The 15708-nt window shown below is 42.1% G+C and overlaps 1 protein-coding gene across 2 annotated transcripts in view; it reads left to right on the top strand.

Moving 5' to 3' along the window:
- Positions 1-15708, top strand: part of EFL1 (elongation factor like GTPase 1) — a 111632-nt gene that overhangs the window by 634 nt on the left and 95290 nt on the right. Inside the window, exons 2-7 of one of the 2 annotated variants that reach the window (XM_068990936.1) lie at positions 219-328; positions 1673-1740; positions 3451-3535; positions 8553-8686; positions 10546-10683; positions 12251-12465. In XM_068990936.1, the coding sequence (XP_068847037.1) occupies positions 238-328; positions 1673-1740; positions 3451-3535; positions 8553-8686; positions 10546-10683; positions 12251-12465 (731 nt within the window). In that variant the 5' untranslated portion in view covers positions 219-237. The remainder of the gene's footprint in view (positions 1-218; positions 329-1672; positions 1741-3450; positions 3536-8552; positions 8687-10545; positions 10684-12250; positions 12466-15708) is intronic. The other variant, XM_068990937.1, reaches the window with a different exon arrangement.

Here is a 15708-nt window from a genome sequence, read left to right as displayed (position 1 = left end):
TGTGATTCATCGCAGATCCGGAAGGATGAGTAAAATCCACAGTCGTAGTACAGTAGTTGCTGAAGTGCTCAAATTGGACTTGGGTCTGGGTGGGTATCTGCCTTTAATAAGGGTTTTTACTTGAAGGAACTTGAGAAATCTTGTCAGTTCCCAGTATTAAAACCCCTTTTTTATCGTCCCGATCTTTAGTCATTTGTAATACGTCTTTAATTGTTAAGTCACAGGAAATAAGTGACCATGGTGCTCAACAGTTTGGATAAGATGATTCAGCTCCAGAAAAACACTGCTAACATTCGGAATATCTGCGTTTTGGCTCACGTAGACCATGGTAAGAGGCCTTTCTAAATAGCTCGTTTTCAGTAATTAAGGGGGTGTGTCTCCACACGTGTCATTGGAGTGCCGCTAAGTTGCAAGTCTTGTTTCTTTTAAAAGTTTGATGTGGTAGAACACAGCCAACTAGGGATTGATGTTCTTCTAGATAGTATACAGTGTTGGTTTTTAAATGAGAAGTTGAGTTTTTGTTAAACTATCAAGTATTTTTGAAATGGCTTTCTAATATAACAAGTCTGTAGTCTTAACATAATATTCTCAGAACCTGTGTTCTAAGTTCAGGGTTCTTTGCCCTCTATGTCAGATGGTAGAAATTTATGAACAGGGCACCCCCTCAGCTGTGGAGGTGATTTGGGGGTTGAGGCAACACAAAGTGAGACATGCAAAATGTAGATGATAAGGGTTGAAAGAGCTGGAGAGTCAGGAAGCTAGGAATGGGTTAAGAAAAGGCTTTATAGCATAATTAGTATTAGAGATGAACCCTGAAGAGTGATTCAGGATGGCAGATGGGGACACTCATTTCAAGTGGGAATAGTATCAGAAGGGGAGAAAGAAATGTATGTGACCAGAGTCTGGGACACAAGAGGGCAAGGTGGGCTGATCCATGGTGCTTAGCTCCCAACAATCATTGCTTTCATGCCACAGTATCGCCTCCTGATTTCAAACTGCTTTTTGTTCACCCAGTCACAGCAAAATGGTAAGAGGTGGGAGTATGAAATAAAACCTATATACCATCCTGAAAGTGAGGGAGGAGGAGATAAAAGCGAAGAAATAGGCTGTGCTGTATTTTGAAGACCCCTTCTTGCCAGCAAGGCACTAGGATAAGGGTTGTTGTTGTTTAGTTGCTCAGTCGTATCTGACTCTGCAACCCCTGGACTGTAGCCCACCAGGATCCTCTGTTCTTGGGATTCTCCAGGCAGTAATACTGAAGTGGATCACCATTTCCTTCTCCAGAGGATCTTCCCCACCCCCTAGGGATTGAACTCACATCTCCTGCACTGGCAGGCAGAGTCTTTACCACTAAACTACCAGGGAAGCCCCTGTGTAAAGTATGCCCCAAGAAAAAAAAGTTATTGGACAGCTTTTAAAGTGAGGTTGATCCGCAGAGTTGGAGATACAGATTGTAGCACTGTGGAATGCTAGAATCTTTGCCCTTCCAGATAGTGCGCTGTTCAGAAGTCTAGTAAAACGCTCATTGTGTCTTCTTTCACTTATTGTAGGTAAATAGGAAATACTTGGTAAAGCAGTTCTTATGGTTAAATGTTAAATATCTGAATGCAATCTACCTACCTCCCCCTTTAAGAAAAGAAGTCTATTTAAATTAATATTGTTACTTTAACAGGAAAAACTACTCTGGCTGACTGTCTTATATCTAGCAATGGAATCATCTCCAGCCGCCTGGCAGGCAAGGTATGGTATTACATTTGATATATACTTGCATTTCCGTAAGTATTAGCAAATCTACAATGCGATGAAGGATTTGTTGTGTTCATAAAGACCCCAAAAGTATAGAGCATAGTTCATGCATCTAAGAGACTGGCAGTCCGTTTAGCAAGATAAAATAGATTGTTGAGAAAAAATTATTTCTATATTGCTTTTATATTAGTTTATATTAATATTTTATAAGTGCAAGAATGAATTTTTGCAGCAAGTCAGATGATAACCTGGCATGATTGTGGAAGATTTCACAGGTGGAATAGATGCTTCATAGCAGGAAATAGTGTGGATAAAATGGATAAAGGCTAATTTGATTTGAGTGGAACATTTGCCTAGCAATTACTGAGGAAGGAAAATGTGCTGGTACAAAAAAATGTATCAGATTATGACGATCTTGAAGTACCTGAGTATCAAAAACAGGCTTCTGAAGTATGAGGGTCGTGTTTTAGGAAATAAAATGAAAGAGACCTTTGTTTTTAGCTGTGAATTGAAAGGACTTGGAATGATTTATTTGTAGTAGAAGAATAAAGATATTCCTTCCTCTAATGAATTTTAAGATATAGGCAGAAGGATTTATCCAGTGATTGGTAATACAGAGAAGAGGAGATGGAGAAGCAAAATTGAATTTGAAAAGTAGACCTGAGATACTAAAGGAAGAATGGGGCCTTTGAGGCAGGTCAGGTCCCAGGAAATTGGCCCAAGATACTGTCTAGAGGAGGCTTAAAAAACTGGGTGGAATAAAGTAATAAAGTGCTTCTATTTTTCCTACTTGAGAAGTTAGAATAAGTATAATAACTCTACTGTAAGTAGATGAAATAATAAAGCATAAATTAATGAAGTAGAAAAGATCAAAGAAGCCAAGTTTGTTCTTCAAAAGATTCATACAGCTAACAAATATGATACAGTAATGATGGGCATGTCATTATACATTTAAAGAGTGAATCCTGATGTAGACTATAGACCTTAATTGATAGTAACGTATTGATATTGGTTCATTGATTGTAACAAGTACCGCACTGCACACAATGTAAGATGTAAATAACAGGGAGGGAACTGTGTGTAGAAGTACTTAGGAACCTCTTTACTTTCCAGTTATTCTAGGACCTCTTTACTTTCCAGTTATTGTAGAAACTTAAAATTGCTCTAAAAAGAAAGTCTGTTAATTTAAAAAGAATTACTAGCAATGTAGACATTGTGGATAAACATCTAAAAACTGATCAAGGAAAAAGGAAAGGAGAAAGATATACATGATACTAGGCAAGAAAAGGAGCAGGCCAATGGCACCCGACTCCAGTACTCTTGCCTGGAGAATCCCATGAGCGGAGGAGCCTGGTGGGCTGCAGTCCATGGGGTCGCTGAGGGTCGGACATGACTGAGCGACTTCACTTTCACTTTTCACTTTCATGCATTGGAGAAGGAAATGGCAGCCCACTCCAGTGTTCTTGCCTGGAGAATCCCAGGGACGGGGGAGCCTGGTGGGCTGCCGTCTCTGGGGTCGCACAGAGTCGGACACGACTGAAGCAACTTAGCAGCAGCAGGCAAGAAAAATGCTGCAGAGATTTAAAACGTAATAATAGTGGGACCTAATGAACAGCTTCATGGCAATAAAAAGCCTAAAAATTTAAATATTTAAAACAAAAGTCCACATCAGTCTGTTTTAACGTTAAGGTTGCGTTTTTACAGTTGAGGTACATGGACAGCAGAGAAGATGAACAGGTCCGAGGGATCACTATGAAATCCAGTGCCATCTCACTGCATTATGCGGAAGGTAAGTTGGTCTGCGTTTTACAGAACAATGATTTTGTATCTTTTGTGTCTTCCTTTCTCTTTCCAAATCAGTTTCACGCCTCAGGTTTTTTTGCTTTACCTTCCACAAACTTCATTCTAGCCTTTCCAGATGATCAATTTTCAGATCAGAGTCAGGCTGTCCAGACTTGGGTACAGATGGGGACCTCTGACTGGCTTGAGGGCAGGAGCGCTGGCAGTTCACACCTGCCCCCGTCCACCCAGGTGCTTGTGGAGATGTCTTCTCTGGGAAGGTCTGGAGTCACAGGACCTTGCTGGCTCAGTCTTATCGTCCCATTTCCTCGCTGGGTCCTCGTTCTGTCCTCTGGCCTGCCTGTTAGATCTAGAGTCTTATTTACTTGGCTCTGCATTGCCATGGTCACTGTAGCTTGTATCGCAGATCAGGATGCCACTCGGACAGTAATACTTTTAGGGATTTGTCCGACAGACATAGTCACACGAGCATGCGAGATATATGTTCATTGATATTCAGCCAAATGTATGTATAAGTGAAAAGAATGGCTTAGTGTCTGTCTTTGGAAAATAGTTAAGTAGACTGATACATCCATGCTGTGAAGTGCTCTCCAGCTCTTCCAACAACTGTGTGATTATATAGAAAAGATAAAGTCAGAGACGAAAAGCAAGTTGCAGAGTAAATACTTATGAGACATGAATGTGTTTTGATGATAAGAATATATTAAGCGTGTAGATGAAGGTGTCTGGAAGGCTGTATACTAAAACCTTAACCATAATTATCAGGGACTGGATTATGTGAAAACACACAGTTTTCAAAATGTTTATTTTGTACTGTTTGGAAATTTTACACAACATGTGAGTTTTGATAAGTAGAAGAAAGTAATAAAGACGTATTTCATTTCCCTAATGGGCTGGCCTGTGGCTCATCCTTCACAGTGTCACATCTCTGACACTGACACCAAGGGTTGTGCTGTGTGGGGCATGACTCTTCTCTTTAAGGTCAGTCTTTAAAATGGTTTTGAACTAAACCAGTTTTGAAGCTCTTAGGTACATGAGTTCCCAATGTATTTACAGTAATGCCTTAATTTTTTAAAAAAACCACCTCTCACATTTTAAAGAGTATGTCCTAATTCTGTGATTCAGCAAATGGCTCAGTGGTCAGTTTTTTCCTATCTCTCCTTATTTTTATGAACTTGAAGAGTTTAGAAGTTCATTGACTGTTCTTTAAATAGTCTCAAAAGGCCTATTGTCATTTCTACTCTGTAGCCATTCTTTACAGAGAAGGCGATGGCATCCCACTCCAGTACTTTCGCCTGGAAAATCCCGTGGATGGAGGAGCCTGGTGGGCTGCTGTCTATGTGGTCGCACAGAGTCGGACACAACTGAAGCGACTTAGCAGCAGCAGCAGCAGCCATTCTTTATACCTGTGAACAAATAATTGGTATCACAGAACTTCTAAAATGAAGTTTTCATTCTGATTCATCTTTAAAAAAATTTTTTTTTAATTTACAGATTTTATATGTGTTGTAAAAAAATTCACAGTAAAATAAGATTAAAATAAAAATTGCTCTAGTTTTATCCCCAGTTATTTTATGTTTTCACATTAAATCCTGTCATAAGTGTGCATGTGTATGTGTGTACTTGCAAGCTGTGAGGTAGGTATCTAACTTAAATCCCCCCCAAGAGTTAACTGCTTACCCCAGCACTGGTCTCACGTGATTCTTAGGTACTGTATCATTGGTCCTTGGTGTGGTGCTGGCGTCAGCACCTCCACATGAGTGAGGCAGTGCAGGGGGTTCTGCTGTGAGCCAGAGAACAGACTCGGTCCACCCATGAAATGCCCCCTCCACCTGGGTGGGGGCTAGTGCTGTTTAGCTCCAACTGACAGGTGCCCTGTGTTTTTCTGTTTTGTTTTGTCCTTTTTTTTTTTTTTAAGGAAAGGCATCAAGATTTTTGGTAAACTCATCCAGTTTTTTAAAAATCTGGCAATTATTTAAAAAATGGTGAAGTACAGTATAGAGCAAATTGTAGTGGGCTTTCACTAATAGGCTTTCAGTTTGTACTTCAGGCATATGTGCTAGCTGACAGGCTGGTTCATGGGGACACTCAGTATTTACCCAAGAGGCAGCCATACTGTAGCCTAGATGTGCTTCAAACATGGAGACCAAGGATGTGGAGGCTGTCTGCAGACAGATCCACGTGTAAGTTCACCCCTCTGTAAACACCTGCAGGAAGTGAAAGTATTAGTCGCTAAGTCGTGTCTGACTCCTTGTGACCCCATGGACTGTAGCCTGCCAGCTCCCTCTGTTCATAGGGGATCTTCCCGACCTGGGGATCAAACCTGGGTCTCCCACATTGCAGGCAGATTCTTTACCATCTGAGCCACCAGGCGAACACCTCCATAGGGGTCTGCAGTTACGGGCAAGTCGAGGGTTTCAGCTCTGTGACCCTCTGGTCTTAATTTCTAAGACTGGGCCCCGGGGACACTGACTCGTGCCATCCAGATGCGCACGAGGCCAGCACGCATCAGTAGCTACTGTCGCTTCCAGACACGTAAACATTCACTTGTGTTTCTGATCACTGTCCTTTTCCTTTGGGACCAGGCTTGGAGGATGGGGTTCCATTGTGCCTAGTTTGACTAAAGGTCAGGTTTTTTTCCTCTAAAGATAATGAATGCTTTACTTTGTGAAGCATTCAGATGATGCAGGATCTAAGAAGAAGGGTGCACCATGGTTTGATTCTGAGCTGTGTGTCTCATCTGCATGGTTTTGTTCAACCCTCATGGCAATCCTGGGAAATGGAGGTTCTCTTCATTTTACATGTGTGCAAAATGGAGTTCAGAGAGATTAAGAGGCCTTCCCAGAGACAGAGTAGTTAGCATGTGGCGGTAGTCCTGCATAATGATTGCATGCTCAGACGTGTCCAACTCTCTGTGACCCCGTGGACTGTAACTCTCCAGGCTCCTCTGTCCATGGGATTTTCCTACTTCAGGGGTCCTGGGAACCAAGTAATTATTAATACATTTCCAGCCTGTTTATTTGGACCAGGAGTCTCTCAAAAGTCATCAGTCCAGGCCGCCACTGACTCCTCTTCAGGGAAATTCTCTGCTGCCCACCAGGGGTGCTCTGGCTCCGTAAGGGCACCTCTTGTGGCATTACCCCCATCTCTGTTGTCTTTGGTCACTGCCCAAAATGGAGGTCACGTGATCTGGCCTCTCAGTCATCTCGTCCTTCTCACGCCTGCCCTCAGCCCCTCACTATTCCTTTCCCGCCCACACCTTTCTCTGAAACTTTCCAAGGTGAACGTGTGTCCCTCCATCCTCAGTGTCTTTTGTCAGGTTTTCCTCCTCCCCCTGCCTGGCGGTTTTCTAGTCGCTGCTCTCTTGTCCTTCTTTTGAGTGAGTGCTGTTTATTCTGTCATACTCTTTCTGTCCCTGGATGAGAACATGGGATCACCCTTCTCCCTGTACCCTGGTTCTGGTTCAGTTTAGTTCTTCCACCATTGCTTTAAAACTCCCTCTCCTTTGAGACTCTTACCTTCTATCCAGTTATTCTCCACCCCTTCTCACCACCTCAGCTTCCGGTTACAGTCCTTGGTCGCCATTCATTAGTGACTTTGGCACCTGGTTCATCATTTTCCTTTTTACCCAAATCCACCAACGTAGCTTTTCCTGTGTCTGAAAAATGACCTCTTCCAACAGCTTGAGCTTGGCTTCTCAACAGTAGTGATGTGTACGCCTCTGCTTCACTCACCCCTAGCATGGCTGCTTTCTGCATTTTAATATCACCCCTTACTGGTCCTCTGATATTTCCCATTTAAATACTCCATTCTGCACAATCTTTACTTTTCCAGCTCTCTCACCTGTGTAGCAAGGGACCCACTTGACTTCAGGAAGCCCTTCAGTCTCCTGCGCCCCATCGGTATCCTTCATTTCATCTCTGCCTCCTCCTATCCAGACTTGTCTTTTTCTGACAGTCTCGCTGAGGCCCCCAGTGTATCTGCTGTCTTGGCCTCCTGTCCTCCCGGTAAAACTCTAACCCTTGGTAGAGCTGACTCTACACATTTCCCCCGTACCCTTGGGCTGGGCTCTCGGCTGGTCGTTGGGCTGCTGGCAGACTTCATGTGTCCTCTGTCAGACCTTGCTCATTCTCTCCCACTGGAGCTCTCTTAAACCCTCTTGTCACTTCAAGTCCACCCCTCAATCCCTTTCCCACAATCTCAGCAGACGTTTGTCCAATCTATTTTACAGAGAAAAGAAAAATTCTCAGCTATTTGCCACTACCCCTCAGAGTGTGATATAGCTAGTATCTTTGCTTGCCTGCTGTCACTGTGAAAGGCTTGTGCTCCTGTGTCCTGGCACTGTCAACTTTTAAGCATGTTCAAGCCTCTCATCTTAAATTGTGTGTATTTGTGTGTAAGACTTAGACAAAAGTGTACCACTATTACTCTTTCAGTGACTCTGACAGCAGGCCCTGTGCTTTACGATAATGGCACGTGTTAGCAGTGTGAAATTGAGTGAAACATAGTTGGTCCTTGATCTCTGACTTTCTGTCTAGGGTCATATGAACATAGAGAATTTCCAAGCAGATTACAGAGGCTTAGGACATTTGCATGGGTTCCAGGCAGTGAACATCAGTCTCTTCTCACTCCCGGGTTTCTTACTCTGATTCTGAGCCAGATGAATAGACGAGTGTTGTTTCCCCAGTTGCAAAGTCTAGAGGCACCTGTGACCTTTACAGGAAGTGACTAAGCTGATAGATAGGCCTGGGTATGTTTCTGACGTGAGACTGCTTTTGTGACCTTGGGTAAATCTCTTCCCTTTCGGGAGCTTTAGCATGAAAGCTAAAATGAAATGAAGGGTTGGGCTATGAAAATGATGAATGGTTTCGAGACCCTCACAGCTTTTGTTTTATGTGACAGAGCCTTTCTTCAGTCATTTCTTAGAAGCTCTCCTGCTCTCAATTGCCTGAGGAGAGGGTTGTATACCTGCACTGCCCAATACGTGTTTTCAAATCTCATTTCAGGTGATGAGGAGTACCTGATTAACCTAATAGACTCTCCAGGCCACGTGGATTTCTCCTCCGAAGTGTCCACGGCTGTTCGCATCTGTGATGGGTGCATCATCGTCGTGGACGCTGTGGAAGGGGTCTGCCCGCAGGTAGTCGATGGTCGCCTGGAAATGTTTAACTAGTTAGAGAAGGCAGGGGGAGAGGAGGCACTGGCCATCAGTGACGATGTGGCACTTTAGACTTGCTGTGACACCAGAAAGCTAGTTTCCATTTCACATTCCATTGTGTTCCAGCCTGTGGTGGAGTTAAGTCACCTGAGTTCTGGAGGGATATTAGAGAGAATGACTTCAAGGTCCTTTGACATGTCTGTGGTATTCTCTGGGAGTGGGACTCAGTGGAAATGAGAGAGGCATGTAGGGGGGCCTGGGGACTTTCCTCCAGTGAAAGAGTCTCTCAGCTCTGAGGGGTTGGTGACAGTGAAATTCTGAGCTGCTTCTCCCCTACGTGGGCAAGGCTCTTCTGTTGGTTTCTCAGTCTGCAGGCACACACACGCACACACACACACTCACACTCACACACACACACTCACACACACACACACTCACACACTCACACACACACACTCACACACACACACTCACACACTCTCTTTCCCTTCCTCCCCTCTCTTCCTCTTTCAGATTCTTAATCTGCACTTTCTTACCTTTCCCACCAAAGTTGAAATAGTTCTCCCTAAGGCCAGAGTGAACATACAGCTCTGGTCAGCATGAAACTCACAGTGGCTTTCTAATCTCACTTTTTAGAATAATTTTTCTTTGAAACCTTATGTTTTTTTCTTTAAAAGTGTTGTCACCTTTGTGTCCTACTTCCTATTGTCCCATCGTTTGCTTTAATGATTTCTAAAAAGAAGAGTGCAAAGCTTACGTTACAGGCATACCTCGGAGATGGTTCAGGTTTGGTCCTGAGCCACTGCAGGAAAGTGGATATTGCAGTAAAGCAGGGCACGTGACTTTGTTTGGTTCCCCAGTGAACATAAAAGTTACGTTTATACTATACTGAAGTCTCTTAAGTATGCAGTAGCATTATGTCTTAAAAAATGTACATACCTTGATTAAAACAATACTCTTGCTAAGAAATACTTAACCATTTCTGACCCTTCGTTGAGTTGTAATAGTAACATCAAAGATCACTGATGGCAGATCACAACAACTATATTAATTATGAAGAATGTAAAGTATCATGAGAATTACTGAAATCTGACAAAACAAGAAGTGAACAAATGCTATTGGAATGCCAGTAGACTTGATGCAGAGTTGCACAAACCTTCAGTTTGTTAAAAAAAAAAAATAAAGCAACATCTGTGATACACAGTAAAGCAGAGCACAGTGAAATAAGGTTTTCTTGTAGAAATGGAGACAATCTGATCATTCCAGGAAGATGTGCTGCACGTATTCTGTAACTTCTCTGATTTCCTGTAAGTGCACAGGTCCTGCATCTAGAGAAGCAAAGCCTTAGTCTATGTAGTGTGCTGGGTGTCCTGACAAGTTAAGTTAAATTAACAGACGTGACTTCAAAGTAGCTGAATAGTGGTTAATGCCAAGAAGTGGTTTCCGGTCAGGAGAGTGTGCACAGGGAGCTTCTGGGGACATACTCTGTTTTTCCACCTGTGTGTTACAGCATGAGTGGGTTTTTTTTTTAATGATTATTCAACAAACTGTGTGTGTTCTCGTGTGTGTTTAGTTTCACAAAACTCTTACTATCTTGTACACAATTTTTATTTATCCTTCTTAAATAAATTGTCAGTTCCATAAAGGCAAGAACAATTTCCTGCCTGCAGTTCTTTGCTTCTGTGATATATATTTTTGACTGTCTAATGAATACCTGTGTCTGACTGGCATGGTCTGAGTTGTATGTGATAGAGGAGCACGAAAATAAGCTACTTATTAATCAGGATTTTCTAATGTACTTTAAATCATGAGCTTTACATTTTCTTTTCTGTTTTAATCAGACACAGGCAGTTCTGCGGCAAGCCTGGCTCGAAAACATCCGTCCGGTGGTAGTGATCAATAAGATAGATCGCTTGATAGTGGAACTGAAATTCACCCCACAGGAGGCCTACTCTCACCTCAAGAATATATTAGAACAGGTATTTTATCCTTTATTTCAGTACTTTAAAAACTGTGGCTCAAAGGAGAGTTGTAAGGAAGTTGCTAGGTTGAGTACGAGGCTTTGCTGCAGAAAATCCTCTTAAATGTATTGGAGTCATCATACCGCAGCAGAGGCAATAGAGCCAGCATCATCTCAGGAGTCCCCTCCGTCTCCTGGGAGCATCCTGGAATAGAAAACTTGAACAGTAGGTCTTAATTTTCTCTTGTTTAAAGTCTTGTGGTTGGGTTTTTAAGTGAAGCCAACATTAGGAAACTCTTTGGCTTTTTTTATTACCTGTATTTGGGTGAAATTTTACCAAAGCTTTCATTCATTTATTTATTCAGCAGACATTACCATAACTGTATGTTGAATAAATGAGTTTTTGAAGGTTTACTTCATGCTAAGGATTGTGAATTAAAGACAGACAGGTCAGAGTCCCTATCTTCAGAGATCTCACAGTGAGTTAGGGGAGAAAAACACGTAAAAGATGTTTGGGGAACAATGAGACAAACCCTAAATATGATTTGAGAACATAAATGAGGCCTGCCTCACCCAGAATGGGTCAATAGGAAGGGGAGAGTAGGGAGAGTCTTATAATAGGAGTCTTGAGATGGAAGAAAGGTAATATGTGCCAGGAGAGAATTATGTTGTATAAAGAAAAGAGTCGTATAAAGAAAAGAAAAAACATAGTGTAAGTTTCATTCAAAGAATGTAAATTATTGGTTACAGTTGAAGAACTAGATTAAGTACAGTAGTGATAAGAGATGGGAGTAGAAAGGAATACAGTTTAGATTCTGGGTAACCCTGTATGCCATGCGTGGAGGTTTGAAATGTCTTTTTCAAGACAGTGGGGCACCATTGATGAGGCCACATTGAGAATGTTTGCTACAGGAAGGAAATGATAAAGGTGGAGCAGTGAGAAAGTCTGGGTCAGAGGATCCAGTTCCCTGAAGAGACAGGCAGGCATGGAACAGGTGGAATACTCCTGCCCTGCCGCGGAAGGAGGAGAACCAGCAGTGTTTGTAGAGATGGACTTACAAGTTGGATGATGGGGAGCCTGCAGGATCTTTGAACAGTAGATTTTGTTTTCTCTCTGAGGTAGGAAATAAGATTGGTCACCTAGGAGTGAGAATCTTTGGAGCTTAGAGGTCAGAAAGAGGGCCTGAAGAGAGGAGTGAACAGTTCAAACATCTGACATGAGGAACAGAGAGGGAGTTGACGAAAGTCATAAACTCAGATTGTGGGGCTTGGAAACCAGGAGTTCTAGTGACACCTGGCCCTCATGCTGGAAAGCACATTGAAGATACGACAGGTCAGCGTTTGCATCAAAAAAAGAAGTGACCGTCCAAAAGCCTTACGGTTTAGTCTTACTGGGTGTTGAAATAAGTGGCTGATAACATGTAAGTTAATGATTGCTGTAAACACCAGTTCCATCCTCGTGGGCTTCATAGGAGTTCAGACTGTGACTTAGCAGTCTAGACTTAAGGAGGATTAGACAGTGTGTCTCCTGTCATGGGTGTACCATGCATCCGAATGACCTTCTGCCATTTTGCCATCTCTCCTAGATTAATGCACTCACAGGAACTCTTTTTACTTCTAAAGTGCTAGAAGAAAGAGCAGAGAGAGAGGCTGAATCCCAGGTGAACCTGAATTCTGAGCAAGGAGAGCAGGTGTATGACTGGAGCACTGGCTTGGAGGACACGGATGACTCCCACCTGTACTTCTCACCTGACCAGGGGAATGTGGTGTTTACAAGTGCAATAGATGGGTGGGGCTTTGGGTAAGTTTTTGAGTCTAATGAAATCTCTCTGTGGATTCTGTATATAACTGGTGCTTTAATTAAACTTTTTATCTTGAGGTATCATAGATTCATGTACAATCGTAAGAAAGAATACAGGAGTGTTCTGTTCTTCCTTTGCCCTGTGTCCCTCCAAAGGTACTGTCATGCAGAACTGTAGTGTAACATCACAGCTGGGCTATTAACATTGATAAAATCCGTCACCACAGAGCACCTTTGCGTTGCACTAACATAGCAACACCTACTTCCGTCCCACTCCCAGCTCCTCCTCAACGACTAACTGTCCTGCATTTCTATAACTTGTCATTTCAAGAATGTTATAGAAGTGCACTTGAACAACAGAATGTTTTCTAGATTGGGTTTTTTCAGCGTTGTTTTCTGGAGACTCACCTAAATTGTTGCGTGCATCACTGGTGGTTTCCTTTTCATTGTGTAGTCCTATTCCATGGTATTGGTTGTACCAGTTTCTGTAAATATTTACCCACTGAAGGACGTCTGGGTTTTTTCTGGTTTGGGGCTACTGTGAGTAAAGCTGCTATAAGCATTCATGTGTAGGTGTTTATATGAACATAAGTTTTCATTTCTCTGGGATGAATGCCTGGAAGTACATTTGCTGGTTGTTATATGTTTGATTTTTTTTTTTTCATATGTTTGATTTTTAAAGAAACTATCAAATTGTTCCAGAGTAGGTGTACCATATTCCCACCAGCAATGTGTGGTGATCCATTTCTCCACATCTTAACCCTCATTTGGTATCATCACTGTTTCTCTTTTTTTTTTTTTTTAACTGTTCTGCTAGATATATACTGATGTGCTGTTACGGTTTTACTTTGCATTTTCCTAACAGCTTCTGGAGAAGGCAGTGGCAACCCACTCCAGTACTCTTGCCTGGAAAATCCCATGGACGGAGGGGACTGGTAGACTGCAGTCCATGGGGTCGCTAAGAGTCAGACACAACTGAGCGACTTCACCTTTTCACTTTCATGCAGTGGAGAAGGAAATGGCAACCCACTCCAGCATTCTTGCCTGGAGAATCCCAGGGACAGCGGAGCCTGGTGGGCTGCCGTCTCTGAGATCTCTAAGAGTTGGACACGACTGAAGTGACTTAGCAGCAGCAGCAGCAGCAACAGCTTCTGAGGTTGAACCTTTTCATGAGCTGATTTGTCATCTATATATCCTCTTGGGTGCAATGTCTTTTCATGTTCTTTGCCCACTTCGTTTTTGTTCAGGTATAATTGACATATACCATTATATCGATTTCAAGTATACAACGTAATCTATCTTTGTACATATTGTGTAAATATTTGTTTATATTTGTATATAGATGATCACTATAGTAAGTCTAATTTCCGTCACACTACATAGTTAGAAAATTTGTGTGTGTGTGATGAGGATTTTTAACTTTGACTCTTACCTTTCTGTTACACAATGCAGTGTTACTAGCTTTACTTACCATGCTATATACATTGCATCCTATGACTTATTTTATAACTAGAAGTTTGTACCTTTTGACCCCCCTTCAACCATTTTGCCAACCCTCTACTCCTTGCCTCTAGCAACCACCAATCTGTTCTCTGTATCTGTAAGATGCTTGTTTTTTTGGTTTTGTTTTTTAAAGCTTCTACATGTGTAAGTGACATCATGCAGTATTTATTCTTGTCTTCTTCCATCTGACATATCTCCTAATGCTCTCGAGGTCTATCCATGTTGTTGCACAGGACAAGTTTGCATTCTTTTTTATGGCTGAGTACTATTCGTGTGTGTGTGTGTGTGTGTTGTGTGTGTGCGCTCACACACATGCGCACACCACATCATCTCTGTCCTTTCATCTGTGAATGGACACTTACGTGGTTTCCATACCTTGGCTATTGTCAGTAATGCTGCAGTGAAGATGATGTGATGATTTCTTAAGCATCACCCAGCCACTGAGTGGCAGAGCTGTTGTTCAGTTTAAAGACTTTCTGGCACAGAAATTCATGCTTTCTTACCATAGTACTTCTGTGGGATCTTCACTGTGGAATATTGGGACCCTTGTTTCCTCTCATTGCCGTTCTGGATATGTACATGCTCAGGCCAAGTAGTAGTGATAGCAGTTTTGAATGTGCTTGGTAATTGATAACATTTCTAACCACGACCATTGCTTACTCATGGAATCAGAAAATTCAAAGGATTTTTTACCTTGAGAAAAAATGTCTTCGACTTGGATAAACAGTTGTGGGATATAATGAAATTTACTTTCTGCTGCTGCTGCTAAGTCACTTCAGTCGTGTCCCACTCTGTGCGACCCCATAGACGGCAGCCCACCAGGCTCCCCCATCCCTGGGATTCTCTAGGCAAGAACACTGGAGTGGGTTGCCATTTCCTTCTCCAGTGCATGAAAGTGAAAAGTGAAAATGAAGTTGCTCAGTTGTATCTGACTCTTCGTGACCCCATGGACTGCAGCCCACCAGGCTCCTCCATCCATGGGATTTTCCAGGCAAGAGTACCGGAGTGGGGTGCCATTGCCTTCTCCGGAAATTTACTTTAGTTGTGGGCTTAACCTTTCATACAGTTTGTGGGGATAATAGAACCAGGAATAAGGGACCAAGTGAAACCAACCTTGGTTATTTCTCATCTCCCTTTTTAACATGAAGTTACTCTTCAACATCATTTTGACTGAACACATCTGCCTGGGGCAGCATAATAAATTATAATACTATAATTTTTTTGTGTTAGTTTGTAATAAATTATAGATTCCTTGGTTTACTATAAAGATCATATCAGACTTAAATACATTCAGATAATGGATTATAGTGAAAATGGAAGTTAACAAACCTGAACATTTGTAGTTTTCATATGTAGTTGATGACTTACCTTTATCAACTTTCTGGTCCTCAGTTTCTTCATCTGAAAAATAATAATGTAGGTCTAAGATAATGTCTAAGAGCTTCTTTGCGCTAAAAAGTTCAGTGATTCATTCCGTCATGTAAGAGAGTCAGACCTATTGATTTCTTAATTGATAAGCATTTTGTTAGTGAGCCACAAGCTGGGGGGCTTGTCCTTTTCTAGTACTTTTTTTCATAAATAATTGAATGTTTTATGTGAATTTTAGTCTAAATCATGAATTGGGGGAGTTGATCGTGGCAGAAGGAATGAGGAGAGATTTAAATGAATGAAATCAGGGGAACTTCAGTATCCCTCCTAACTTTGGATGTTTTTAACTTACTTTCAGTCAGTAGATCAATT

This window comes from Capricornis sumatraensis, chromosome 19 (assembly GCF_032405125.1).
Source record: "Capricornis sumatraensis isolate serow.1 chromosome 19, serow.2, whole genome shotgun sequence".
In the NCBI taxonomy this organism is placed as follows: domain Eukaryota; kingdom Metazoa; phylum Chordata; class Mammalia; order Artiodactyla; family Bovidae; genus Capricornis; species Capricornis sumatraensis.
This window is presented reverse-complemented; position numbering and strand designations above follow the sequence as displayed.